The sequence below is a fragment of the Necator americanus genome, chromosome V, assembly GCF_031761385.1.
Source record: "Necator americanus strain Aroian chromosome V, whole genome shotgun sequence".
Taxonomy (NCBI): domain Eukaryota; kingdom Metazoa; phylum Nematoda; class Chromadorea; order Rhabditida; family Ancylostomatidae; genus Necator; species Necator americanus.
This window is the reverse complement of record NC_087375.1, coordinates 21,990,147-22,017,230: the sequence shown is the minus strand read 5'-3', so window position 1 is coordinate 22,017,230 and position 27,084 is coordinate 21,990,147. Positions and strand designations below refer to the sequence as shown.

Below are 27,084 nucleotides of genomic sequence, written 5' to 3'. Positions count from 1 at the left end.
GTTGTAACTTCGACACTAAAGAATCTAGAAACTTTCAAAGCTAGAAACTTACAACTTGAACTATTGTCAGCAACAAATTATTCACTTGAAAAATATCCGAGCAGATTTTCAACAGCTTGCAATGTTTGCTTTTTTATTAACCTTCAATAGAGCACTTTTGTCAAATTCCGAAAAGAATGAAAAAAAAAGAAATTTTGAATCCACAAATGATGAAAGTACCAAAATGCTCCAAATAACCTCCTGATTACGAACATAATGAACATTCCGTCTGAGTTTGAGATATTAGAGCAAATCCTACGAACAACTCTTCCCTCCACGGAGATGTATCCGCCGGATTGCCAATGGGAGGATTGCGGAGGCGTGGAAGTAATTAACAAATTTCGCGGAAACTCGCTTTGCTTGTTTTCAGGCCACACATTTGTCAAAATTAAATTCTTAAAGTATATTAGAAATTACAGCTCATTTCCTTTCGAATGGTACTTTTAAAATTTAATTTTGCCCACTCCCAAGATTCCGCCCGTTTGCGACCGACTAATCTGTCAGCGACGGATTCATGTGGAGGTTGTTGTGGATTTCAGTCTGAACAGCACCAAAACTGCTCATCATAGGTAGCATTGACGTCCGCTCGTTTGTAACTTCAAATGTCTCTGCTGAATTCTCGCAGTTTGATTTTCCAGTGAATATTTTTGAGATGGCATGCCTGCGCCCTTGATTCTCCTGTGCTGCCTTTTCCGCCTTCAAACAACTCAGGCTCAGGACATAAAGGCGAATTTGGTTGCTGATCATTCACGCAAGACGTTTCGACCTGACCAGTCTGATGACACACTCTCAGCACTGCTAACCGATATCCAGGTACGGTTTGTTCACCAAAGACTTGAAGTAGTCCTTCAATCTTCTGAGCTACATATTGTTCTCACCAGATTTGAAGGAGTATGGTCACTCACTGCCACAATCGTGACTGCGGGTTTTGTCAAGTCCAAATGGAGTTTGGTATTCATAAAATCATGGATCGTTTTTCATTCTTCACTCATAAAAAATCATCGTTATAAACGACCTTCAATTAGTTATCTTTCTATCTTCAACACCCTTCTTCAGAGTTTGGTCAAAAACTGTAAAATACAGAAAAAAAACATTGACATGATACATAGGCTGGGCCCCGCGGTTCATTGCACAGGCTAGGCCAACCTTGAACAATTCTGAATTGAAGTGAACGCAATGACCGAATTCTTTGACGTCAGACACTTTGTCCTTAAAAAAGCGGGCTGAACTTTACAACTTTGCATTGCCAAAAAAAGGCTACCATCATGTTCTTCACATCAGGAAATACCGGACAAAAGTTCAACTCTCCATTCGTAACAATAGCTCTCCAGTCGTTTACACAAAACAGTTGCATAAAAGATCAATTCTTACGCACTTTTTCTAATCCTGGTGCAATTTAAAGGCATCACTCCACGAATCTGAGGTGGTACGGATTTCAGTTCTCCTTAATTGCCGTGAAAGCGGCCCGGAAGATGCGGCTTCGGGCGTTCTGGCGCGCTATTTTCTACAACGGGTTGGACTGGAGCGCGCCAGTCTTGTGCACTCGAATCTTCCGGGCCGTTTTTTTACGGCAGTTAGGAAGAAATGGACGGAATCACCCTTCTCTCCATAATTTACTATCCCTTATAAGAATACTCCACCGGACATCTGCACCACCTCAGATTCGTGGGGTTATGCCTTTAAGGTCATTGCGAACGGCTGTTACAAGCACCAGCAACCATGCTGTTAAAATTTAGAAGAGAAATCTATGCTGAGCAGCTTTGTAATTGCTCAACTCGAGAACGATTCAGTAGCCTCTACCGTCTCTATTCAAACATTATTAAACTATTATTCAACATTCAACGTGTTTAAAAAATCGTGGAGGTTGGTACATTCATGCGAAATAAATGTTTCCGGGCCAAGTTTGGTGTCAACAAATTGTTCAGTATGATGTTTCCTCCCGAAGTTATTTTGTATTCGACCTACACTTCTGTGCAAAATTTAAGAACGAAAGTAATTTTTGCACGATGAAACCAGGACCGTACTTACAAAAAACTGTTACAGTATAGTACAGAAGGTAACTGAAAAGAAATACGAAATGAGACTATAAGAAATGGCACTCTTGTTCAAAGACACTTACATTGCACTACTAGAAACATTACTACAGGACATTACAAAGGCGGGACATGATCCCCAATAGGATGTGTGATCACCACGGCATGGTGCTGCTCTGCAACGTCGTCCCGTGCTGGCAACAAGGTTGTTAAGGAGTTCTTGTGGTAGGGCGTTCCATTCTTGGAGGACCAGTGCTGTTGACAACTGCGAGAATGGTTAGTGCATGCGGGCGTGCTGCAATATGTCATGCCGTCGTAACCATCGGACACGTACCCGATGAGATTTAAGTCGGGGGAAGAGGCAGCCCAGTCCATTCGCTGAATATCCTCTAGTTCAAAGAGGTCCTCAGTTTGGGTTGCTCGATATCGTCACGCATTGTCATCCATAAAAATAAATCAGGACCGAACGCACCGCTAAAAAAAACGCAAAAAGACATGGAGACTGAATGCAGTATCTCAATAACGTCGACCGGTGAGTGTAGCGTGTTCAAAGATTTGGAGGCAAGTACGCTCATGCAACATTGTGCCTTAACACACCATAACACCTCAACCACAAAACTATCATATGTGGCAAAGTTCCTGGGTGTGCTACGTGGTCCCACCTCTCGTAATACGAGGAACCAGGCTGGATGCTCTCACACAAGAAGAGCACGCAATCCTACTCCTCGTTAGTACAGTGCCTATGCTCTTGTCACTATCGCAAACGGTGCCGCAGATGTGCGCGTGTCAACGGATCGCAACGTCTGGTCGTTGGACAAAGAGACCACCTCTAGGCTGCCGCCGTGTCACTCTGAGGCGTGAAACTGCAGTCCTGTTAAATGTGGCCAGTCTCAATGCCTGTGGTTCGGAACCCTCTTCTTGCATTGGAGGCGATGATGTCAGCAATACCAAACTTCTGGGCCGCACTCATCACACTTCGTAGTTCGTTAGTTTCCAGTTCTCAGACAGTTTTTCCTCGCTTTTTCATGGTGTGATGAAGAGCACCACCACCATAACCGCTCTCTGGCTGACATGCACTGTCTCTTCCCGTTCTTTCAACTGCCTCGTGGTGTGCGACCAGCCCAATTTGGCGCTATAATCACGCCAACCTAACGCGATGTAACGTCCAGGTTTCTGTGCAGCCTGGGAGTCTTTTAACAGCATACTCCCGTCCTTCATTCCGCCAAGTTCTTGACATGTTATTTTATTTTACATACCTCGCCCTTAGGTTTTGCACAAGTGCATATTAATACCCTCAGTAGGAAGTGGTATAGTCGGGTCAAAACGACATGAAGCTCGCTGCAGTTGCGTAAGCAGCTGCGCTCGAAGCGATGCGGTTAGGCTAACGGATAAGATTGAAGTGGGACCATCGCGAACGAAGTTGTTACGTTATCAGCTTAAGTTTATCAGTTTAGTTGTGGAGAGATTGGTCGTTTAAATAGTAGATTGAATCCCCCTTTTAAGGCTCTGAAGAAGGCGATATAGCCGAAACGTTAGCCAATAAATTTATTTAACAACCTCGTGTACAGCTTATCAAACTCGATACTACATTTAACTAAGAGGAGGTTCATCGAAAGTCGAACTTTTCAATTTCGAAACAATGCTGTTCTTAGTGTCCCTTAATCTGGACACGACAATCAACCCTCTGTAAACAATCGGTCCGCGGGGGGCAACCATAAAGAGGATAGACACACAAATAGTAACGCAAAGAAACAAAATTATGACGTAGATGATACTTACAGTAGAATTTGGCGAAATGCATGGAAGCAGATGGCACTTAAAAGATAGTATGACTACTGGATTTGAATTGAATTTCGAGCCTAAACAGAGGTACAACTTGTCAGAGTAGCGCCACCAAGCGGTTTGACGTTCTCAGCTTTAACAAAGACTAAACAATGTCGCTGAAATCTTAGCAGAAGATTCATTAAACAACTTCACATTTGATACAGAAAGCCTTATTATCATCTATACATCTCTTCAAATCTAGCTTCTGTTTCTGGTATTTCTCTTCTCAACTCCTCTTTTCAGTCGAAACCGATTGACAGAGGTGAAGTGACTGAGCCGCTGCAGAAATTCACAAACGACTTCCTTTCATCGGCAAGAGAAAGTCTTGAACACGGGTGAGCAGAACTTATTACCTGGTCCCTCGTAGTTGCTTCGCAGTTCCTCGGATGAAGTGCTAGATGCATGCTCAAAATTTTATCAATGTCATCTGGAGTGATTTGTTCAAGAATTCGTCTTTGATATTCGAGCAGGCGAGTTTTTTTTTTCTAGAAGTCAAGTGTTTGAACGAACATCTTACATGTGCCGAACTTTTGAGTAGTTGATTAAAAGCATCACTCCACGAATCTGAGGTGGTACGGATTTCAGGTGAAATATTCGTATACGGTATAGTAGATTATGAAGAGGGGGTGATTCCGTCCATTTCTTTCTAATTGTCGTAAAAAACGGCCCGGAAGATACGGCTTCAGGCGTTCTGGCCCCCTATTTTCTAAAAGTAGTTCGACTGGAGCGCGCCAGCCTTGTGCACGCGTCGCATCTTCCGGGCCGTTTTTTACGGCAATTAGCAAGAAATGGACGGAATCACCTCCCTCTCCGTAGTCTCCCATCCCGTGTACGAATATTCCACCTGAAATCTGCACCACCTCAAATTCGTGGGGTGATGCATTAAAATAAAAAAGAACAAGGTACATAAGATCTTTTAGTCTTTAAGTCTCATTCATTAGGTGGAAGCAAAATTTGATAAACTGAGACTGCTATCCTTAAATTTACTTTGACCTTTGAAAGTTATGGAGTTTATTGACAGCTGCTGATTAGTTCTGTGAATCTCGGGTTTTCGGTTGGACTATAGTGTCGAACTCGGACGCTATAGTCCAGCCGAAAATCCGAGAAATGCGATGTATTTCTACAATAGACCCCGAAATCTATTATCCCACAGAGACACCAACATCGTCAGTTTCGTGTCTTTCACTCTCCTTCAGCCACCTTTCCTCTCTCGTAAACTTTACGGCGCCTCCACGTTCCGTTCTGTAAGTTCGTTCGCTACAGCAATGATTACGCTGTTAAGAACGGATAAAAACGATTGATGACAGTGTAACAGCAGGAAGTAGTAAAACTTTGATCGCATATTTTTACGAAATGTTTCGAGCTACGGAAAAATTGCCTGCAGTACATATGAAATAAAGCTAAAGTTCGATTTCTAACATATTGCGTCGCCTAGCAAGTAACATCATCGGCAAAGACAGACAATGATTTCCCTTCCGCTGGTGGACAGGTCAATAGTTGCAAAATGATTTTGCTACTACCCCGGCAGTGAAATAATCCTAAACGAAATAAAAGCTACTATAGATTCATCAGCGCCATCGCTGTATCGACTATCGTCCTATCAACTCACTGAATTGGTACAAACGCTGCGTCTGTATATACTTCATCTTATATTTAAGAGCTCCAGCGATCTTGGCGACTGTGAGAGCAGCGGCTGTTCTTGTGGCCATAGGAATTAGTAGCTATAGGTCATGCATTCCATCGGCCGGTCGGTAGTCTCACAAAGCCGTAGAACGCCAACAATACGATCCTTTCGATTGCATGCTCTACTGGTACCTTTATAGATTATATTGTAAAATAGGTCAAGATAAAAACGATAGAGAGTTAGGGAAAAGTGAGCGGAACCACGCTCGTTTCCGCAGTATGCTACCCGAGCTCATTGCTTTCACTGTGAGTTCCGCACCTGGTCAAACTATAATATGCTGTCTTGAAAATAAATATAATGAATATACGGGAATGAAGTGTTCCACGTACAATTTAATAAAGATTGCAAGAAGATTTTGTCTGAATTAAAAAGGAAAACATTGCACAACAAGATCCCAAAAGGGACCAATTATTTGCTCTCTTCCGAAAAACATAGGCGTTGACAAGAAGAAGTCACAACGAGAAATCATTTTATCTCCATCATTACAAGGATGTCCTTTCTGTCATTTTATGTTAACTGGTCAATCTGTGGTATCTGTCGGGGGAAAACAGGAGGAAAGCCCATACTTCTAGTAATGTTTTCAAATTGTGTCTATATTATGTTGGTATCGAAAGAGTTTTTGAAGCTGAAGTCTGAATGTTCTCTAAATGTTGAACTAACGCGTTTAGAAAAACGGCTATGGAAACTTCCCATACAATTTATTTAAAAAAAAGGAGGAATAAAGCGTTGTTAGAAAGACACTATCCTAATTTCGCAGAAAGTGCCACTACTATTGATCTTCATTGATTAGTGAAGGCGAGCGAAGCGAGAACGACAAAAATCCTGAAGTCCGGCTTTAGCCGGACGTTCTTTTATAAATGACCGGACGTTTCTTTATAAATGTGTGGTTTTTTCCCGTCTCTATGGCCAGAAAGCATGTAAGACGGTTGTCTGCGTCTTCAAGAACAACTGGAGCGTGACCTCGCCAGGGTACGCTCGACATATCCAATGGACACGGAGGAATTCGCGAAGAATCCGCCGGGACCCTCTTTATCGTTCCCCGATAAACTTCATCATTGCTTCTGCGTTTAAAGGCAGCGTATCACGTAATTGATGTAGTGCGGAAACCTGCTGAAAAACCTGAGTTCGGTGTGTAGATTACGAATAATAACGTGGCCTGGCCCAATTTTCCCTTATTGTCCGAGGTGAAAATCACTTTATTTCCTACGAGGTACGTTAGAACGCGCTACTTTTCCTAACGCCACGGTTTTCTCAATAGCTTATTCATTGCATTTACATGAATAGGCTGTCGAGGAGACTTCGTTGATTCTCGACCGTCCGCTCGTGGGTGCGGCTGGTGCATAAGTGTGGCGCATTTCCATCAGGTTTCCTCACTATAGCAATTTCGTGATGCGCTGCCATCGAGAGGAAGAATCGACACCATCAGTTTGCGTGGCAAGAGACGACCCCTCCAACGTCAGAAGACCAGCGCAAGCGGTAGATGCCGACATTTATGCTCCAGTTCGTTTATGTTCTGACTGGTAACATCCCTTTGTCTGATATCCAAGAATGTAGAGCTGTCTAGGACGTCCCATTCGACCCTGGATTCCAAGTTATTCTCACCTCAACGGTACGGTTCCAGTGAGTTGTTGCGGAAAACAGGAGGGAAACCTATACTTTGCTTAATGCTTTAAAATTGTGTCTATATTATATAGGAACCGAAGGAGTGTTTGAAGCTAAAGTTTGAATATTTTCAAAATATAGAACTGACGCGTTTAGAAAGAAAACAATGAAATCTCTTGCCTTTATTTAGAGTGAAAAAAGAAAGAAGAAAACATTGCTAGAAAAACAGAATTCTGATTTTGCAGAAAATGTCACCGCCATTAATTTTTGATTAGTTTTGATAAATTGATCAGTGAAGGCGAGTGAAGTGAACACCACAAAAAAACTTTAGCCGGACATTGAGACTGGCATATAATAACGGGCTTATTCTGTCATGTATGTGTCTGTGTGTGTCAGTCACGAAATTCGAAAAAGGGGGTGCGACGGGTTCCTTGGCGTCGGATTGGTACCCAGACCCCAGAAAGCTATAAAAACCAGTGGTGTAGAATTGGTGTTCCTTGCTCCGGTAGTATCACGCAGTAACTTCGTGTGGCTGTTGCAAAAGGTAAATGTGACGTTGCAGTCGTTTCATACAGCATCTCCCCGCATCTACTTCTTTGCACGTTTCCCTCAGGATGGTAAAATCGCTTCCTCAGAAAGAGGAAACAGCCATGCAAACGACTGCCTAAATAGTAGCAAGCTGTTATTATGATCTGGCGTGGAACGTTATCTTTATCAATACGACGGTGTCATGTCATTCTACGATGTCATGTCGTTCATGTCATTTTATGTTAATACATCGTTCTGCGATGACTGTTTGAGAAAAAGCAGAAGGACAATCCATACTTCAGGTATTGCCTTCAAATTGTGTCTATATTATGTTGGTACCAAAGCCGAGTTTTAAGCTGAAGTTTGAGTATTTTTTTAAATGTAGAAATGACGCTAATAGAAGGAGAGCTATGAAATCTTCTGCCTCTATTTATAATAAAAAAAAGAGGAAGAAAGAGGTTGTTAGATCAGTACTAGTCTAATTTCAGAGAATAATACAGTACTATTAATTTTCATTGATCAGTGAAGGGGAGCGAAGCCAACACCAGAAAGCCTGAACTCCGGCTTTACCGGACGTTCCGACTGGTGTAGTAATAAGAGACTGGAACGCCGTCTCCTTCACTAAGTGTATCCGAAGCAGCGAAGAAAACAATACTGAGGAGAAAGTCTCCATCTGTGCGGACAAGATCCTCGTAAAATTTGGTGTGTGCCGTCTGGTAACTTCAGCCAGGAGAAGCGTCTGAGGAGTTTTCGTCGCCAATTGAAACGTGAACCTGAGAAATTTTGAGGTGAACGGGTTTGAAAAGGCGTGAGAGGAAAAGAACCCATAAGGAATATGCCATAGGGAGACCTCCTGATCATCTTGTCAAAGTTGTCTTGAGGATGCTCCTAAACTCAAACTAAAAAGAAAACTGTTGGTGCCGAAAAGGAAGTTTTAGACAGTGTTAACCGTTGAAGTTAACCATACAGAAGCATGCATAATTAGTCAACAGCTTCATAAATGTGTTGCAGAGAAGAGGACAATATCTTCAAAACTCTTTGGTATGATCCTAGCTACAAAATACATGATCTCTGCGAGGAATCGAATTCGGGAAAGCAAACAAGTGAGCTAATATGGTGAGTGTACTTTTTCCGAGATTTCAATAGGAGCTAAATAATGATCAAATGTCTCGCTGCAGCGACAAGGAGTCAACGCATGCTATTAATTCTTTGTAGGACAGAACCTGGAGATCGCTTGCTGAAGGTAATTGGGAACGGTGTGGTTAAAGACGGATACAACATGTTTCTAGCGCCAGGTCAAGCACAAGGTTGCCTCTTTATATAAACTAATATCGTCCTCTCATCCGCAATCCTGTTTGGATGAGGACATCATTTTAGGACGTCGGACCGACGTACACGTTGCTGTCTACATCGAATCAATGTCCTCCTTCAAAGCACAAACTATGGCATGTTTTTCCCTTAACACTGACCATTCGATTAAACATAGATATTCAGGTTTACGTCTTTGTGTGCTTTTTTTCTTGTCCCTCAAGGAGGGAACACTCGTGCTTCCTACTAGCATTACTACTCATTAGCACACCACGCACCATTAATCAGCTCGCTATCAATCACTATCAATTAATATTGTTGGTTATTTTAATTGTGTTCTATTCAGGACTTTGAAGTAGACATGTACTTGGCAATGGGATGGTTCGACAGACGACTGGCTCATAACTGCACGCATCCTATTCTGGTCACAAGTAAAGTGAGAAATTCATGCGAGTGCACCATTTTCGTTGCCAGCTTCCTCTATCGTTACGCATTCAGGTGATTGCCGACAGAATGTGGCACCCTGACTTGTATTTCGTAAATTCCAAGTTTGCGTATCTACAAGAAGTCACTACCCCTAATTTAATGGTTATCGTATATCCGGATGGTCTCATATTCAAATCAATGCGGTGGGAGCGTGATTGTCCGCAGATTTTATTAGTTATATACTCCTCTGATCATGGTCGATGATGGAGTTTTTTTCATACTTCTTTTTGAAGTCATTGCTTTCAAGCGCTGTCTGTTAACGTTTTTTTAAGGCTGGACGTTACCCTCAGTTGTATGATGGACCTGAAGTTGTTTCCGATAGATTATCAGGAATGTCCTCTGACTATCCAAAGCTGTAGGTGCCAAGTTTTTTTTACAGATCATGAGGCGAGACAGAGAAAGAGGCGATTTTCTTGGAAGTTCTCCCTACCTCAGCAGTTTGGTTCAATTAACACAATTAATGAATGTTTCTCCGACAATCTTTCTTTTGGAATTATTTCTTAGTCTTCTTCAGAGAAACGGGGACATTTAGCAAGGAAGCAGAATAAGAAAGCCAGAGATTCCATACTACTTTCCACACTCCGATAGTATGTCCACAAAATTCTAGCGTGATTGATCCGTTATGAGGCCTGTTTCAAAAAAGCGGCGTAAGAGATGCAGCGAAGTGGGCGAGGCAGGCAAACTCGGCACGATTGGAAGCTAAGTGCAGTTGCGTTTGCGGCTCTCCCAGGAGCTGGCGGATGGGATCGAGGTGGGACCATCGCGAACACCAGCTATGGATGGAGTTGACGAACCCCGATCGTAACCGCTACACGCTAAGCTTTGAGGCCAGCTGCTTACACAACTACACCAAGCTTCATTTCGTTTTGACCCTACCATTCCTAAACACTACCTCTTTCCTATAAATTTTTCACAAAGTAATAGCCTACAAGAGCACTACTCGAGTTTTAAAGGAGCAAGCAGTACTTAGATGATTCGCTGCACAAAATCCTTTCAATTTAGACGCGTATATCGAAGAGATTGTTAATCTAACATGGCATGTTGATCCACCTTCCTTCCCAATAGGCTCCAACGAAGAGATAAAGCTGAATGACATGACAATCACCAGGACACGGTACGAGAAATGCGCCGGTCCGTATCCGATGTTCCGCGGATCAGGTAACTGTTGAATATTCTCAAAAAGAAGATGTCACTGAAGATCGCATATTTTCATCTTTGCAATTCACTTCTATTTCTCATGTTTTTGCTAACGCTTACTTGCATCAAGAATTTGTAAATTCTTCGTAGTTATGATCGGTGGCGCTAACTGTAATTATTCCTCGCCGCATGTCTATTTCGGCGATTTGTGTATCGTGATGTGGCCAAAGCACAAATAATCTTGGTTTGATGCGGTGCTGAATATAGGTGGGCGTTCAGAGCTATTATTGAGGCACGTCTGGATTCATCGTAATCTTAGAAATCAAATACACGAGTAGTTTGAATGCCCACCACTGCATTTCGTTTTTCTCCTTATTTTTTAAATTTATTTTTGATATTGTCTAATTGTGAGTCATAATTTCCTCGTGGAAGAGAAATTTTACTCTGGTATTACTTCGTACAGTCAGAGGAAGAGAGGAAGAGAGATATAGAGGGATAAAGGGAGAAAGAAAAGATACGGCTAGTTAGAGCCTTCATACTTCATTTCTGAGTAAGATTAACCAATTTGAAATTCGGGCGGGGGGCATTTAGTAGCGCCCTTATTTCTGGAAGTCCTGTCTTTGTTCCCCTAGTAACTTTTACTTACATGTCGCAGCTCCTCTAAGACTAATGCCTAGGTCTTAGAACCCCGATTGACTTAGTTATTTACTTCCTGGAATGAGGGCGTCACTGAGTGTTCCCCGCTCCTACCCTATTCTTTTCAGCAGGTTTGAGCTTTTATTGTGCTAAGCATTTCCATCGGATTGATTGACATTTTTAACACAGTGGCGAACTACTGTCATATGGTGTAGATGTTTTTCATAATAATCTGTCGTTCACGCTAGCCCATAAAAACGACATAAATAATTACTTTTTTTCGATAGTATATATAATAATGTTTTCGATATATTAGCAGTCAACGAGTGTGCTATAAGTCATCTAGGTTTCCACTCGATTTTCTGTTCTCTATTCCTCATTCACAGAATATTTTGTCAACTTCGTCAGTTGAATTTTAGAAGATGGGTTACGGGGAAGGCAGTTGTGGATTTTTTCAAAAGGTGGCGCGATTTTGTGATTTAATTGGATGAATGGCATTGCCACAGATTTAAAGCTAATTCTAATCCGGAGGTATTTTTTCTAAGCAATTACCTTCCGATCATTTGAATACATAGACGATTTCTTTACTCTGAAAGCGATCCTTTACCGACTACATCTGATGACAAACTTCTCCTCAAATAACAGTGACGGGTGAGAACTTCCTGGTGCGAATTGACTCGTATTATCAGCCACGATTGCAAGTTTTTTTCCTAAGCAATTACCTCACTCGTGAGATCTATCACTATCAGGTTACCACCGCTTTAAGCACTGAACGAACAGACTCGCGACGATTCATGGCCATGCTTTCGGAAAAATACCGAGCCCATAAACTTCTGCATTGCGGCTGCGTGTTGAGTAACAACGCTGGCTATAGTGTACGGAGAAGTTATAATCAGTTCCCTTTGACAGTGCATACAAAATCATTAGTTCTCTTTAATGTTTGTATTTACGTTGTTTACGCGTTTTTTTACGGCAGCTAAAACGTTAACTATTCGGGCCGGGGAGGGGGTAAATATTCGTATCCCATCTCATTTTCCCTTTAAGAGAAAAGAAATGTGCTCTTTTTATTTTTAGCAGATTCGTGTGTCAGATGTGGTGCAAAGACACGCTGTTTTTTTACTCTTTTTTATTGTCTCGTTTTTAGGAGGTAATGCAGCAAACGCTTCATTGTACACGGTAATTGCCAAACACCCGCCAGCTTCACTTGTCTTCCTGGCTTACAGTCTGTGAAGTGGTGTAATCAGCATGTTGTTTCGAAGTGTTGTCATACTTTATCGCCAGTGTGTTTAGTCCGGCTGGATTTAGCATTGCTTTGATCCCTGCGTATAATAGCCGCTTCAGACATGCAAAGCCCTACTTGAAACATTAATCATCCTCCCTTCTCTGAACAGAAACCTTTTATCCCTTTCACTTTTCATCGAAAAAGACTATAATGGCAAAAAGTGTGACTATGCTCATTAAGCGGAGGATATTCAAGTATCCGAAGCTTTGGAAAGTTTCATGTTGCTTGTTGTTATTTTTCTTAAAGAGTGCTAGGAAAAAAGGTGATGTTTCTTTAAAATGTCACTTCACAATCTGTTGCCACTGGTCCTGAAGTGCTTTCATTCACCTTTCACACTTCAACTTCCTGAAAATCTGCACAGTGCGGAGCTCATCAAAGTGACCCTCCGTCAATGTTTCGTCTTATAACGTGTAGAATTTTCGCATGAACACTACTGTATGTGCTGCTAACCATATGATGCTCTTTCTCTTTTCGAGTTATTATTTATTTTAGCTCGCTGGAGTTGCATCAGAGCATTCATTGTCATGAAGCGGCTAGTCCTTTTCCACATTATCCAGACGTATGTTCCAACAGGTATGGCGAAATTGTGGTCTAAAGTATCCTTCTTTTTGTGAGCAGAAACTTCCCTTCTAGATGGATGTTGATTACTTGAATTCTTGTTGTGAAGCTTCCTTTAAAGGCATGCTCGTGTTGATTTCCTGGATGTCTTTCTGGCTGGATCCCCGAGCGTCTCCAGCGCGAATTACTCTCACAATTACAAGTTTGCTCACTCTTACTACAATGAGTAATGGCGCTCGACAAGACCTTCCACAGGTTTTAACTGAATGAGTACTTGGAAGCTGTGGTGTCTGTGTTATTGTGGATCTTTTCAGGTCTCATATATCAAAGCGTTGGACATTTGGTTGACATTTTCGCAAGCACTGATATTTTTAGTGCTGCTAGAGTACTCATTTGTTAGTTTCTACGTAACTAGACGGGTATTCGACTGCTCTCACCGTACACTCCATTTCACTTCGGAGGGCACCCCCGTTAACAACAACCATAAGCCAACGGTAAGCTCTATTTTAAAAACCTCATGCTTCTTTATATGGGCTATTAACGAGAACTGATTGTTAGCACAAAACTTCAGGAGGGCGAACGGGTCAGGTTGGATGATGCAATAGAATCATATCCATTTGCTGTGAGTTTTGCAACATTTCAATTTGGACAGAGTGTGATCACCATTACGCTCATAACATCTTTGCTTATTACTACCTTTTAAGATATTCGATTAACATTGATTCAATAACTCACAAGGCTACACCATTCCGCAGTACAACCATAGCCGTCTACTTATGTTAGCCCTATCCTGTGTGCTTCACCTCAATTTTATTTCAGCGTGATGAATCGCCACCTCCTGCACCAAGACTTGAAAATGGTAGAGCAAAATCGGGATATTCACTTACCAAAGGCCTTACGGCGTGTATGAACCACACAGCGGTTCGTTTCTGAGTTCCCATTTGACATAGTACTTGATTGTCTATGTGAGCTTGAAACGAATTGGTTTTGTCGCAAAACAGCTCTGTTTATTGTGACGCACTTTCTGTTCTTTTTTTGCTCACAAGGGTAGGCTGTTAGGGCATAGTGTTAGTGTACTTCGGCAACAGGGATGGATTGCTGCTCAAACTTCTGAGGACAATTTCCTTCCATTTTCTTGTTACGTAATTCCAGAGAAGGTTATGCTATGGTTTTTAAGGAGAGGACCCCTCTATACTTTGCTAGATAGTGCGAGTTATATTTCGAATGCAGGGTGCTTTCTCGCTCTTTTTCTTGAAGGAAGCCTAACACCTCCAATAGACGGTCCTTAATTCTATATGAGCTGTGGTGGAATTGATTTGTGCATAAGAAATAGGTGATGCAAATATTTGCACTTTTGCAGACCTTCTTCGGAAGTGATTACCAATTCAGAAATGTTTTGCCGGACTTCATTTCGGAGAAAGGTGCGATAGGGAGTAGCCAGACCCTCCTAAGATGAAGGGATTCTGGCTCAAGGGGTGCAGCTTATCTGATGAGGATCTCTTTGCCAACCGCCCAAAAGTGAAGGGGGTCAGAGCACCGGCTCCGACCATCGCACGTATGAAAGCAAAAAAGAGAAAAGCAGCGTAACGTAGCGTAACAAACCAAATGTAAGAGAGTCATTTTTTATTGGGAAGTTCAGCAGTCTCCCATGTTTTAATGTTTCTGTTCGAGAAATAAAAGGATATTTCTACGTAGAGTAAGCGAAACGCTACTTTATCCGCAAAGAACTTAATAGACATCCTGCCACCGTAGTGGTACAAAGGGTGCACAGACAACTGTAACTGCGCCGATGATGTGCAAACGTTGCAGCTTATGACCTCTGTCTGTCTGTATCCTGCTCCAACTCGATTGCGGTACTTGTAGGATTTTTTCAGGCACGTTATAACCCCGTCTTTGTATACGTGCCAGTTCCTTCGGCAGCCTATCCTTTGGTTTTACTTCAATAGGCTACTGAAGAAAGCCAACTGATTATCGTCCGCTCGCAAACCTGGCGCGTTATAAGGTGCCTTGTAGGGAAATTCAAACAAGAAGGTCATCCCCAACTTTGTTTTTCACGACGATTAAGGGGAAATGAGCGTTATTGCGCTCATATCTCAATAATCGTCCTGAAACCCGTAATCTAAATTCCTATCTCCCTCTTTTCTTGGAGAGATCAGGATCTCCCTAGCAGATAGATAGATATAGATACCCTCTGTTTTTCTGTGGTTAAGGTCTAAGTAAGTATCTTGTTGGTAATGTTCAACCTTTGATGAGCTTTGATTTGGTGGCTGAGAATTGATCCTTGATGTACGAAGTTGTTAATTGGTTTTATTGGCGAACGTGATTATTTTTACTGGATAACCTAACTGGTTCATTGAATCGGTTCCTTCAAAGCGTGAAACAAATTGCGCACAACCTGTGTTACCTGTTGAGGTCAACCAAGAGCTCAGGTCATGCACAGACAACCAAAAATTAGTAAGCCGTTGCACTATGAATGATTGCAACAATATATCTGTATACATATCCAAAGAGTGCGCGCGTGGGAGAGGGAAGAGCCCGTGAAGTGAAAACAAAAAACGACTACACGTCTTGTAGACGCATTACCCTCACCAGCGAATAATTGTCAGAAATGAGATTAAATTAGAATGAGAAGGATGGAACAGGCATTCAGAGCGATTGTCTTCGAGATGGTAATGTTCGCATTGTCGCAACGGAATCGAGAGAATAATAGAAGAAGAAGAAGAGAGACTGATTTGCAACTACCGTGCAACTTGGCTGTGTTTGAATCCCTCATTTGTGGTTTTGAATGACCGCACTTCAGAGGGTCAATCAATCCCTTCACTGGACATAATTTTTTTTTGTCGGCAGTTTCTTACCATAGCTTAGCTGCGTTTTAAAGGCCAAATATCAAGAAATTGACGGTGCTGGGATCCCTTTGCGAATATATAGGGGTGGAAATGTGGTTCATAAGTATGAGCGTGGTCACGATCAAACGTCCCTATGTAATCGAGAAAGAGGCGCGAGAAGCAGCCTCGCTTGTAACGGTCCCATCGATGCCAATTGTTATACGGCTGAACGTCAGTAGTTTCGTCGTCGTCCAACAACCGCAATCCCACTCATCTAACACCACAATAAGCAAAATAAATCCTCCAATCTACAAAGTATATTGCGAACCATCACCTTTCTACCATCGCATAACAGGTTGTATCGCTGAGAGCACCGGTACAACTAAAGCTGTTTCACCCGCCCTTTTCTGGATTACTAGTGAGCGTTGAGCCTTACCACGCTTATAGTCGTTAACTACACCCCCCCCCCCACTCTTATCTATTCGTGGTGAGGTCCCGACATTGCCAATTTCGTGATTCGCTATCTTTAAGGTTAAAATGATGCTTTGCCTATTCACAGACAGTCGCATTCTTATTACTAAATAGAGTAAAACTGCAAAATAAGTGGATTGCATTCTTATTAGGATCGTCTATGGTGTCAAATTGCAGCGTATTTGTGCTGCTCTGTTTCGGGTCTATATAATTTCAAAGCTAGCTTTTTATAACGTTAAACTCTGGATCATAGCATAACCTACACTGCTTTTAAGGAATAACCAAGTTTTTACCATAACCACTACGAGGACAGCATTTGCAAATAGTGTCGATGTGCCATGCCTTTATCTCATTTTGTTCTCTAGCTATGTGGAGCCGCTGTGTTAGGGGAGAACACTCGAATGTGGCTAGAAAGTGAGGCTGAACATACCGTAAGTGTGGTAGAATAGTTAGCCACGAGGCTTGCATGCTTCCATTCTCATGTTGTTTCCTATTGTCCCTTTTTATCAACTACGTGTCCCGTTTCACAAGCGTTCTATGCATGCATATTTTTCAACGTTAATTTGCACCTATATCTAATATTTTGGATGTTTTCATCCTATATTGCTACAACGACTGACTGTTGAGCTCTTTTTTGTCATTACATTTATGGCAGCATGAGCACTGTTTGCAACAGCAGCAGCAATGATGATGGCGGTGATCCTCAGTGCGCACCAGGATACGCCTATGTCTGCAGATGCTGATCTTTCAGGCTTTAATGTCGGCAACTCCGCACGCAACCGCTCACATTTATAGCAAATATGATTTCACAAAGCCCTGCCAGAAGTGTGCAATTGAAAATGAACTCAAAGCAAGAAAAATTGACCGATGTGAGTTCACAGAAACAGCTCAAACTCATTACTGAAACGATGATACGAAGACTTTTTTCAGACAGTCGGTGGGTATTCCCCACCACCTTCTCGGTGTTCTGTGTCTGCTACTGGCTATACTTCTCTTTTCGACGCACATGAGCTCGTGGTACAAATAGCTGCTGAATACCATTATTGTTTTATGTATTTCTCGGTTGTTTATTGTTTCTCAATGTACAGACAAGTGAATGTGATTATGTTGCAGTTGAAAGTTGAATTCATCAGATTTTCCACCTCTTCGGAGTTCAGGATTTCAGTGATAAGAACTCACAGAACTTCGCAGACCCTAAACCGAGAATATTGATTGGAGTGAAAAAAAAATGTCAAAATCTGTTACATTTTCTCGCTGTTAAGTGGGAAACCAAACTGATTTTGTTTTCGCTCTTTTAGATTCAACGAGGGGGTGGATGTAGCGTAGCAGAGAGAGTTTCACTGCGCCCGCGTGGTCGCTGGTTCGGAACAGCCGTAGAACCAACAAAATATTTCATTCCTACGTATTGAATTGGTACTAAGCTTGTTTGCGAGATCAAAACAATGTCCGGATTGGTTGGTTGGGGGTTGGTCAAAGGGGTTGGTCAAATTCAAGCACTTATCCGTCTGTTCAAGCAGAATATTATAGTATGCTTAGTTTTATGCACAAACGTGAAAATGCTGATCTATTCCGACCTTGTTTTAATTAGTAACTTGTACAACTGTTTGTAAGACATCATGCACTTCAGTAATAATTAACATCTAGATAATCAACGTTTTGCGAAGATTTAGTTTCTGGCAAAACAAGCAAAAATAGGTTGGAATTTACAGTCAAGATCTCATTAGAAAGGAAACAATAGTCAGTGAGCGAATTTTCCTACGAAATTAGGATAAAAATGCTACGCTACAAAGTTGTACGAGACGGACACGTTGTATGAAAAGTTGTACGTCATACAGTGATTAGTAATGTTATCACAAGCACTGGACACTGCCGAAGTGAAAAAGTCAGCCAAGGACGTGATCAAGTCGTAAAGAATCCACGAGTTTCGCTGCTCGACTGTCTTTCAATCGCTTCATCCCCAGTCTGCGTTGGCGGTTTTTACCACCCCGCCTAAAAACACTCGCCAAATTCTGTTTTCATGCTTACTTTTGTCTATTTTCCACTACCCTACAATGACATAATTCTTTTGTATTACTTTCTGGTGTTGTCGTTGTTGCTGGTTCACGCGCCAATCGTAGCCCTACATCCACCATGACAGGCCAAAGTTGAAGTGCCTGTACAATGTTGTTGCCTCACCGAGGATTGCTTGTACTGCCAAGAATAGGGCTTTCTTTATTAATTTACGCAACTCTGTCCGTTTATTACTCCTATAAACTACTCTCATATAATAGTTTTGGTTTTCATGCATTTGTCCTTTTGAAAGGTCAAAAGCTGCAAATGTTCGGTATTGGGATAGACGGGCTAGAAAGGGGTGAAGAGGAGTAAGATAGAGATGGATTTAGGAGAATTCTAGAGTACAATTTGTCCTGTTGGAAAACTGAAAGTCGCTCAGAATATGTTCTCAAGCACTATTCTTCTTCGACTGGACAACATAACCTCATGAAGCGAAATGGCACTGTACGGTGCAGAAGGTTTAAAACGCCCATTTTTGCTACTTATGTGAGACATGTGGTCACCACTATGCTATCAGCACGACGCAGAAGAACTGGGTTATACGAATGTAATCAGGGGAAGTCTACAAATCTCTAACAACTTGATAAATAGAATTCCTACTGTATCTGTCTCTTTTGTGACTACTACCGTCGCACCTTTAGGATTTTTCACCAGTTATACATACTTGGAGTGGCTTATTGAATCATTACAAAAGAAATAATTCTCTTGAAATGGAAATGCTGGAAATCCTGAGGAAAAACTGGTGAATAAGCCCAATAAATCCAAAATGTAATCCTTCTAGGAAGCATCCCACAAGGCGGCAGTGAATGCTTGCTCTGGTTTCCTTCCTTTCAGCGGCCACCATTGATCGTTAGGAAAGTACAAGAGAACATTCACTACCAAACAACACTACCACGCTCCAACATTATTTTAAGTTCGAGGAATCCCTCAGGGTGTTAATGAATGACTTATTTTCTCGACCAGTTAATATGGTCGCACGTTTAATTGTCGTAAATCTTAGGTTTCCCGCAAATGGAAGCCAGAATCAGTTAATATCTTCTAGTCCACGTTATTACATACGGATATCGAGCTCTCTGTTATCGCATGTGCTTCAGCACATATAATTGTTCTTGGATCTCAGTTGTTTGTTAGGAGTTGCCTCTAGCTCCTTTAATTGGCCGGATACGGATGGTCAGAAAGCGATGATTGTATTTCATGAAAGGTTCTTTCTGGTGCTAGTTATTCTTGTTGTTTGAACGTTTCCTGCATGGATCCGATTAACTCAGAACCGTACAGCTTTGTCTACTTCTCTCCATTTTTGTTTCTGTAGATTAGGTTGTCTCATCCAGAGCTCGTTTAGACGCAGTAGATTTCAGAAGTTTGTGAGATATCCCATGAGGTTTCACGTTTTTGAGCATTACAATGTTTTTGGACAAATCCGAAATAATAGGAATCTTTTGCTAAAGCAGCAGGAATAAGCATAAATGAGCTGATACCGCTACTGCATAGTAGATTATGGAGAGGATTCGGTTCATTTCATCCTAATTGTCATAGAAAACGGCCCGGAAGGTGATGTTATGTTAGATGTTATGACATTCAGATCTCGCTATTATTAAGCTTTACCGTTATAACTTTCGCAGCATTCACATTAAGAGCACTTGTTATAAGAATAACGACTCCCACTGGTCTCATTGTCCAACAAAAAACTAATAACAACCATGGAAAACTATCATGATTCCAGAGAAACACTAGAGAATTGCTGATTTCTTCTTCTTTTCTCAGAGTTCTTATAATGGGGAAGTTTATAACGTCACTTTCCACATTAGTTCTACCTAGCTTCGATCATTTCACAGCTTATATCCTTGTCAAAAACAAGTAAAAAACTTTTGCGTCTCAACATATGTAGGGTCTCTTCTCTCTGAGATAACTACAAAAAGATGTGAAGGTGTTTTCGCCGAAATCACTGTCATTTCCAACGACGACGGAGTGTAGCGACAGCCTCAATGTAATTTTTCTAAAGATCAAAAACTAAATGGGGATCGCAATTACTTCGGTTACCTTGAGACTGAAATCTTGCTTTGGCACAGACATCTAGGAATCTCGCCTTTTTCAGAACAGTCAACTCCCAGTGCGCATGATACAGGACTACCACTGACACCTTACCTTTTCATATTACATAAATACTTAACTAGATACTTAGATGAACCGTCTTCTTTGGAAGTGCAGCTCCTGAAATTTTCTTCCAATTTTGTTCATGATCATGCAAGGAGTCCTTAGGTTTTGTGAGTGACATTGGCAAGGATAATGAGATGCTTCCACCCCAGTACTTAGCTCCATCCGTGTAGCGAACACGTCCCCACATCTCGTAGGCGGTCTCCCTCAAGACCGTTAAGCATCTCTTGGGATCCACTCTAGCATTTTTTAGTCCATCTGTCGTCCATTTTTCTCATAGTATGACCGGCCCATCTATGCTTTGCTTTCGATATATATTTCGCTGGGTCGTGAAGACGGAACTTTGCTCTTGAGTCGAAAGTGCAAAGACCGGTTAGATGGTGTGGCTAAACTTCAGAAGACATCTATCAAAGACTCGTCCAGGAAGTTATTGACTCCAGGAAGTTACTGACAGCTACTGACTACTCAGTAGTCAGTAGCTTCCTGGACGTGGTATCGCTGTCTTCCAACGTCTCCGTTGCGTAACAGAGTGCTGGGAGAATTGTAGAGTCGAAGAGATGAGCACGGAGATCCTGGTCCGAAGCTTCCACGATTTGGGAGGTGTTTTACTATCCATCCTTGTAGTAGGCGTTCGGCGTTCTTCATGTACTGTGTCTTCTTTCGGTTTATTCGCAATCCCATTCTCTTCCCTGCTACAATCAACTCCTTAAGCATCGTCTCTGCTTCATTGGTACTTCAACCAAAAGAGATCGACGTCGACCGCAAAACGAAGGTTCGAGAGGAATCTTCCGTCAACTTGTATACCCCTTTCTTCCCATGCGAGTGAGAAAGCCGTATCACAGTGGTGCATCGATTATAGTAATTGGATATTGTCCTCACATATAACGCTTTCACCTCTTGATCTAGCGCTGACAGTACTGTATTCATTTCTACAGCAACTTTCTCATAGTCGTTGATAGTTAGGACAAGACAGTATTCCAGATAAGTCTCTATGATCCTCGATACGGTTTGGATGTGGTCTGTACAGCTGAAACTCTGAGGGAATCCAGCTTGTTCTTGAGGTTGGGGTTCATCCAGCGTCCAAGATGTTCGAATGAGGATGATCGAGGTGAGTACTTTGTACTCAGCAAGCTTTTGGGAGGGCGGTCTCGAAGATGTGCAGAGTCACCCTTCTTGCGAATAAGTACAGTTTGCGAGGTCAGCCCACGAATCTGATGTGGTACGGATTTTAGGTGGAGTATTTTTATACGGGATAATAGATTATGGAGAGAGGAGTGATCCCATCCATTTCTTCCTAATTGTCGTAAAAAAAACGGCCCGGAAGATACGGCTTCGGGCGTTCCGAGGCGCTATTTTCTACAAGAAGTTCGATTTTAGTGCACCAGCCTTATGCGCGCGCCGCATCTTCCGAGCCGTTTTTTACGGCAATTAGAAAGAAATGGAAGGGATCACCCCCTCTTCAAAATCTACTGTCCCGTATACGAATACTCCACCTGAAATCCGTACCACCTCAGATTCGTAGGGTAATGCCTTTAAGCAGCTCTACTATGCAAGCTTATCTTTCACCACAAGTCGTCGCCAATCTACATGGATCACGGAACCATCTTGCGACATTTTATCAAGATGGTGGTTAGTTTTGGCAGTGGTCTTCTCTCACCTAAGCTACCGATCCTGAGAAGTCGGAAAGTGGGAGTTGTCAAATTAATCAGTGCGACCAGCTTTTGTGACCCTGCTAGAAAGAGCACCTCCGTTGTCCATTGCAGTTCGACGCCCAGACTCAACTCCATGCCACCATAATGCGGTAAACCACTGGTATTCTATAACAAAGCTAGGATAAAGGGGTATTTCTATGACAAACTTTGGAGAACAGTGTGGCTGGCGTTTATCAACAGCTTCGGGATTTGGGAAGAGAGGTTCGATATCGGTTCAGCATCATTGTCAATCAACCTCTTTATCCTTGCAGGCAAGTTTTGTATTGTATCAATTGTCGATACTAAAACGAGACTTCTCTGGAAGAAGAGGGATTCAAGTACTAGCTTGGCGCGGTTTTGAACGCAATGGTGTTGTTGAAGCATAACCTCTTACTACCTTGGCATAAACACCAATGATATAAAAAATTTGCCGGAATAAAATAAAAAAAGGTTTTCAGAACTAGAGGCTACTGATTATTCTACCTAGCACGTATCCTCACACAAAAGGGATACTGCTGACTGTGAGATGGAAATGCCTGCGGCAGTAGGGAACCTTCTATACAAACGCAAGGCATAAATAAAGAAGAAGGCTCTCATGAAGGGAGATTACGTAGAGGTGATGTTCTTCGCAGTTGAGGACACCTTCACATTTGAGAGAAAATATATTTCATGCAGTTTTGAATCATCGCCACTAAGAACTATCTTAGCAGTATCGTCTTCTTCTTCGATGCCGTGTATGCTCATATATCCTGTCACAGCCGTATTCGATTTCGTTGGTGACGAACATGCGCAGAAAATCTGACTACAGACTGCGACATCGGTGGTTACACATAGGCATGTTATGGATATTGCTGTTGTTCAAATTCTCTATTTTGGTTCAAGTGCGCTCGTCAGAACTTCAGGAAATTGAATGTAAGCTATTTTTCTCTTATAAAGCTAACACTACTCACATCACTATGATAAGGAGCTCAAATGGCTTTCTTGAACAAACATACTGAAGACCTCTTCCTATGCAATCAAAATCTCCTTTGAGTAGAGCAGACAAGAGAACAGAGACATATTCTCACTAGTTATGCCCTTACTGTTAGTTATCATCTTTTTTATGCCACTTAGATCAAAAGTGTAAAGCATTACGGTGGTGCAAAAATAATGGCCATTTTAAACAGCAACTTTCAAATACTATAACTTGTTTCAGTAGCAACTTTTTAATCGAAGTAATCACCATTACAATTAACACACATTTCCCTATGAGAAATGAGATTCCTCTGGCATAGAATTCCGGCTTTGTGGATGCGACGAAGTCGTTGAAGGCATTTTCGGTATCTTACGGGTTGGTGATGCACTTCTGGCGCAGGAAGTTGTCAAGATTTTTGAAAAAATGATAATCTGTTAGTAGGAGGACGGCCACTACGATAGATGCAACGTTGTTTTATACGCAATTTCGTTTAGTTTTTGGAGCGCCGATTGTGAGACGTGCGACCAAACATTGTCGTGCAACAAGATCGGTCCTTTCCTGTTGACTAATGCTGGCCATATGCGCCGCAGTTGCCGGTTCATTGCCTCAATTTGCTGACAATACTTCTCTGTGGATGCAAGAAGCTATGGTAGATGAAAGCGGCCTTTGTCCACCAAACGGTCACCACATCCTCTTCGGGTATTATTTAAACAAAATCTTCTACAAACGTGGGTATGATGCATATCAGTTGGAAGGTTTTTTCTACTCGATCGATTGTTGCTAATTTTTGTTGCTGCGTTTATATTTAAAATGACGTCATATTTGTAGACTTCGTCAAAAGGAGAAATTTGCGAAATCCACTTGTTAGTTTTTTTATCTCTAAAATTAGTTTGAGAATGCGAACAACGGTTAACTGGTCTACGTTGAGTTTTTCAACAACATTTGCCGTCGTTTTACCCGTATCAGCTTCAATTGTTGACCTAAATTGGTCGTTCTCAACTTCTGAGGGTTGACCGTGACCTTCCTCATCTTTGAGACCGAAATCGCCGTCGCGAGATTTTTCAAAACATCTACGCTTAGTACGCTCACCGTAGCTGTATCATCATCCCACAACTTGATGATGTTTCGTACTGCTTTAGCTGCATTATGACCAAGTTTGAGCTCGCAGTGAGAGAATGCGAATTTCCCGTTCTGACAAAATCTACAAATATGACGTTACTTCAAATGTAAAAGCAGCAACAAAAAAGTAGCACCAATCGATCGAGTAGAAAAAACCTTCCAAGTGATATGCATCATACCCATATTTGTGAAATATTTTATTTAAATATTGCTAATGATACTAACATAACGATACATGAAAAGGTCATTATTCCTGCACTAAACCAGTTTAGTTTTCGTCTTTCGTGCAACTGGGACACACTTCAAATAAGTGTCTCAAGAGCAGAGGATATGTCTCTGCTCAGAACCAGAAACTATATCAAAGATCCACGGATCTCCTTCACTAGAGGGATCACAGCCGGTTAGTCGCGAGGCTACATGGCGCGTCCCCAAGTGGCGGATAGGGGGCTAATCGCGGGCCAAAAACGACCTTTTGCTTGCCCAGAGATGCGGGGTGGATTTAGGGGATGAACTCCCTGTTTCTCCCTGTTTCAGGACTGACTGATGACATCCTTGTATCCCGCACGTCGGTCCGGCCAAAAGCCTGCAATCAAGTGAGGTGCAAGGGAGGCGGCTTGGAGTCGCCTTTAACAAACAAGCTCCACATGTCCACTCCAGGAGAACGGAAGTTCTGCGAAAAACTCATTTGACTAGATGTCGGCAACCTGCCCACGGGTTTTAAAATTTTTTGCATGTCACAGTAATATAAAAGAGTTTCCTGATTCCGGAGAAAAACCTGTTACAGTAGCGCCTAGGGAGGACGAGGTTGCAGGAGTCATGTAGGCTACCGAATCGGAAAAGGACTAGGATGGCGATCTGTACTTATAACGCACGTACGCTTGCATCGGAAGCGGCCCTCGAAGATCTGATGATGCAAGCCAAGAAGATTAAGTACGACGTCATCGGACTGACCGAGACGAGACGACGTCACCCTCTCAACGGAAAAGAACTGTTCTTAGGAACATGCGACAGTAGAGGAGTTGGTGGAGTCGGTGTCCTCGTCAACAGACCATGACAATGAAAATCGGCTCTTTCGAATAACTTACGAGCCGAATTGGATGAATGAGATATGTTCCAATGCCAGCTTTGATTCCCTTCATCGCTTACGCCCCAACATCAAGGTACAAAGAAGGTATCGGAGCTTTCTGTATAGACACAGAAAAGTTCCACAGAGAAGACCGTACCTTTCGCAAGGTCATAATTGACGACTTCAACGCCAAAACTGGCCCTAGAAGAACGCTTGAAAAACTTCACATCGGAACCCACGGCCTACATTGGAATGAACAGGAGGAGAGACTCTCCGAGTTCATCATGACGACTAAGACCACCCATGGGAACTCGCAAATCCAGAAGCCCTCCTCTCTACGCTCTCACAAGGAGAGAAGAGAAAACCGCCAAGTTTAGAGAGCGAAATCCCAGAACTATTCTTAGCTGGGATCTCTTCGCCACGCTAGCCGGCTCTTGGGAAGACTCCGCAACGGACAGCATCAACGTGGAAAACGATCGGCTCGTTGAACATCTTCATGACTGCACAAGAAAGGCTCAGAGTTCTAAAACCACCAAGACGCTTGTCTCTTGAAATTCTTGAGCTGATACGCCAGTGTGAAGCAGCACGAGCCGCAAGCAACCAAAAACTCACGTCTGAGCTCGTAAGGCTTTGCAGAGAGGCGATAACAGAGAACCTCAAAAAGAGAAGAGCAGAATTGCTGGCTGAACTTGCAGAGGCGGGAAAGAGCATTCGTTATGCCCGTCGTGACTTCGCCAGTCGCAAGACGAGAATGACTGCTCTCCGGAACCCGAAGGGAACAACCATTGCATCGTGAGGGGGATAGAGAAAATCATCTACGACTTCTACTCTGATCTCTTCGAGCCATGTCCACTTGCCTCCTCACCATCTGAGGGAAGACGGACATGTCATTCCAGAGGTTCTCCCGTTTAAAATACGACATGCTATCATGTCGGTAAGAAATCGTACGGCACCCGGTCCCGACAGAATAAGACCAGAACAACTGAAGAACCTTCCGCCAGTACTCATCAACACCCTGGCGAGGCTCATTACACGTTACCTGTCGGAATGCAAGGTTCCTAAACAGTGGAAGACCAGCTCTTCTTAAGACCAGGAAGACAGTTCTTGTATAAAAAGGGAGATGACATTGGCAACTATCGCCCAATCTGCTCACTGTCCGTCATCTACAAGCTCTTTACAAAAGTGATCCTTAATAGGTTTGAAAAAGTCTTGGATGAAGGACAGCCATGCCAGCAAGCAGGGTTTCGAAAAGGATTCAGCATGATCGACTACACTCGCACCGTTTCGAAACTCACCGAGGTATCATGAGAGTACGAGATGCCGCTCTTTCTCACTTTCATCGACTTAAAAAAGGCCTTTGACTCAGTGGAGACTGAGGCAGTCGTGGAAGCCTTGAACAATCAAGACGTCCTTACTTAGTACATAAAGGTACTTCGAGAATTGTACAGTAACATCACGACCGGAATTTTGCCATTCTACAAGAATATCATCATTGACGTGAAGAGGGGGGTCCGACAGAGGGATACAATCTCACCCAAAATATTCACAGCCACCCTCGAGAACGCAATGCGAAAGTGGGAGTGTGACGACATGGGAGTGAAAGTTTATGGTCGGCTACGTTTATCTGGGTCGAGAAT

The 27,084-nt window shown here is 42.4% G+C and overlaps 5 protein-coding genes across 6 annotated transcripts; 4 read left to right on the top strand and 1 right to left on the bottom strand.

Annotated features, from left to right (window-relative positions):
- Positions 1 to 696: 696 nt before the first annotated feature.
- On the top strand, positions 697 to 17,423 carry RB195_014819 (uncharacterized protein; the record flags this gene model as incomplete). 2 transcript variants are annotated; one of them, XM_064205238.1, is made up of 17 exons in its annotated part: positions 697 to 852; positions 4,140 to 4,231; positions 8,722 to 8,826; positions 8,926 to 9,017; positions 9,088 to 9,155; positions 9,365 to 9,454; positions 9,517 to 9,647; positions 9,777 to 9,859; positions 10,507 to 10,662; positions 13,052 to 13,132; positions 13,239 to 13,372; positions 13,432 to 13,611; positions 13,689 to 13,739; positions 13,937 to 14,038; positions 16,779 to 16,844; positions 17,165 to 17,282; positions 17,344 to 17,423. In XM_064205238.1, 17 exons carry the CDS (start codon positions 697 to 699, stop codon positions 17,421 to 17,423), a joined length of 1,785 nt encoding a protein of 594 aa, XP_064061120.1. The 2 variants fall into 2 exon arrangements, with proteins under 2 accessions (XP_064061120.1, XP_064061119.1); XM_064205239.1 differs by lacking the exon at positions 16,779 to 16,844.
- Positions 17,424 to 18,364: 941 nt separating this feature from the next.
- Positions 18,365 to 24,629, bottom strand: RB195_014818 (uncharacterized protein; the record flags this gene model as incomplete). Its single annotated transcript, XM_064205237.1, has 4 exons — positions 18,365 to 18,402; positions 22,274 to 22,433; positions 24,352 to 24,463; positions 24,607 to 24,629. 4 exons carry the CDS (start codon positions 24,627 to 24,629, stop codon positions 18,365 to 18,367), a joined length of 333 nt encoding a protein of 110 aa, XP_064061118.1.
- Positions 24,630 to 25,228: 599 nt separating this feature from the next.
- RB195_014817 (uncharacterized protein) lies at positions 25,229 to 25,435 on the top strand (the record flags this gene model as incomplete). Its single annotated transcript, XM_064205236.1, has 1 exon — positions 25,229 to 25,435. The coding sequence occupies one exon, from the start codon at positions 25,229 to 25,231 to the stop codon at positions 25,433 to 25,435; it is 207 nt and encodes a 68-aa protein (XP_064061117.1).
- Positions 25,436 to 25,497: 62 nt separating this feature from the next.
- On the top strand, positions 25,498 to 25,824 carry RB195_014816 (uncharacterized protein; the record flags this gene model as incomplete). The annotated part of the gene is made up of 1 exon (XM_064205235.1): positions 25,498 to 25,824. One exon carries the CDS (start codon positions 25,498 to 25,500, stop codon positions 25,822 to 25,824), a length of 327 nt encoding a protein of 108 aa, XP_064061116.1.
- A 119-nt stretch (positions 25,825 to 25,943) lies between these two features.
- RB195_014815 (uncharacterized protein) lies at positions 25,944 to 26,243 on the top strand (the record flags this gene model as incomplete). Its single annotated transcript, XM_064205234.1, has 1 exon — positions 25,944 to 26,243. One exon carries the CDS (start codon positions 25,944 to 25,946, stop codon positions 26,241 to 26,243), a length of 300 nt encoding a protein of 99 aa, XP_064061115.1.
- Between the last annotated feature and the right edge of the window lie 841 nt (positions 26,244 to 27,084).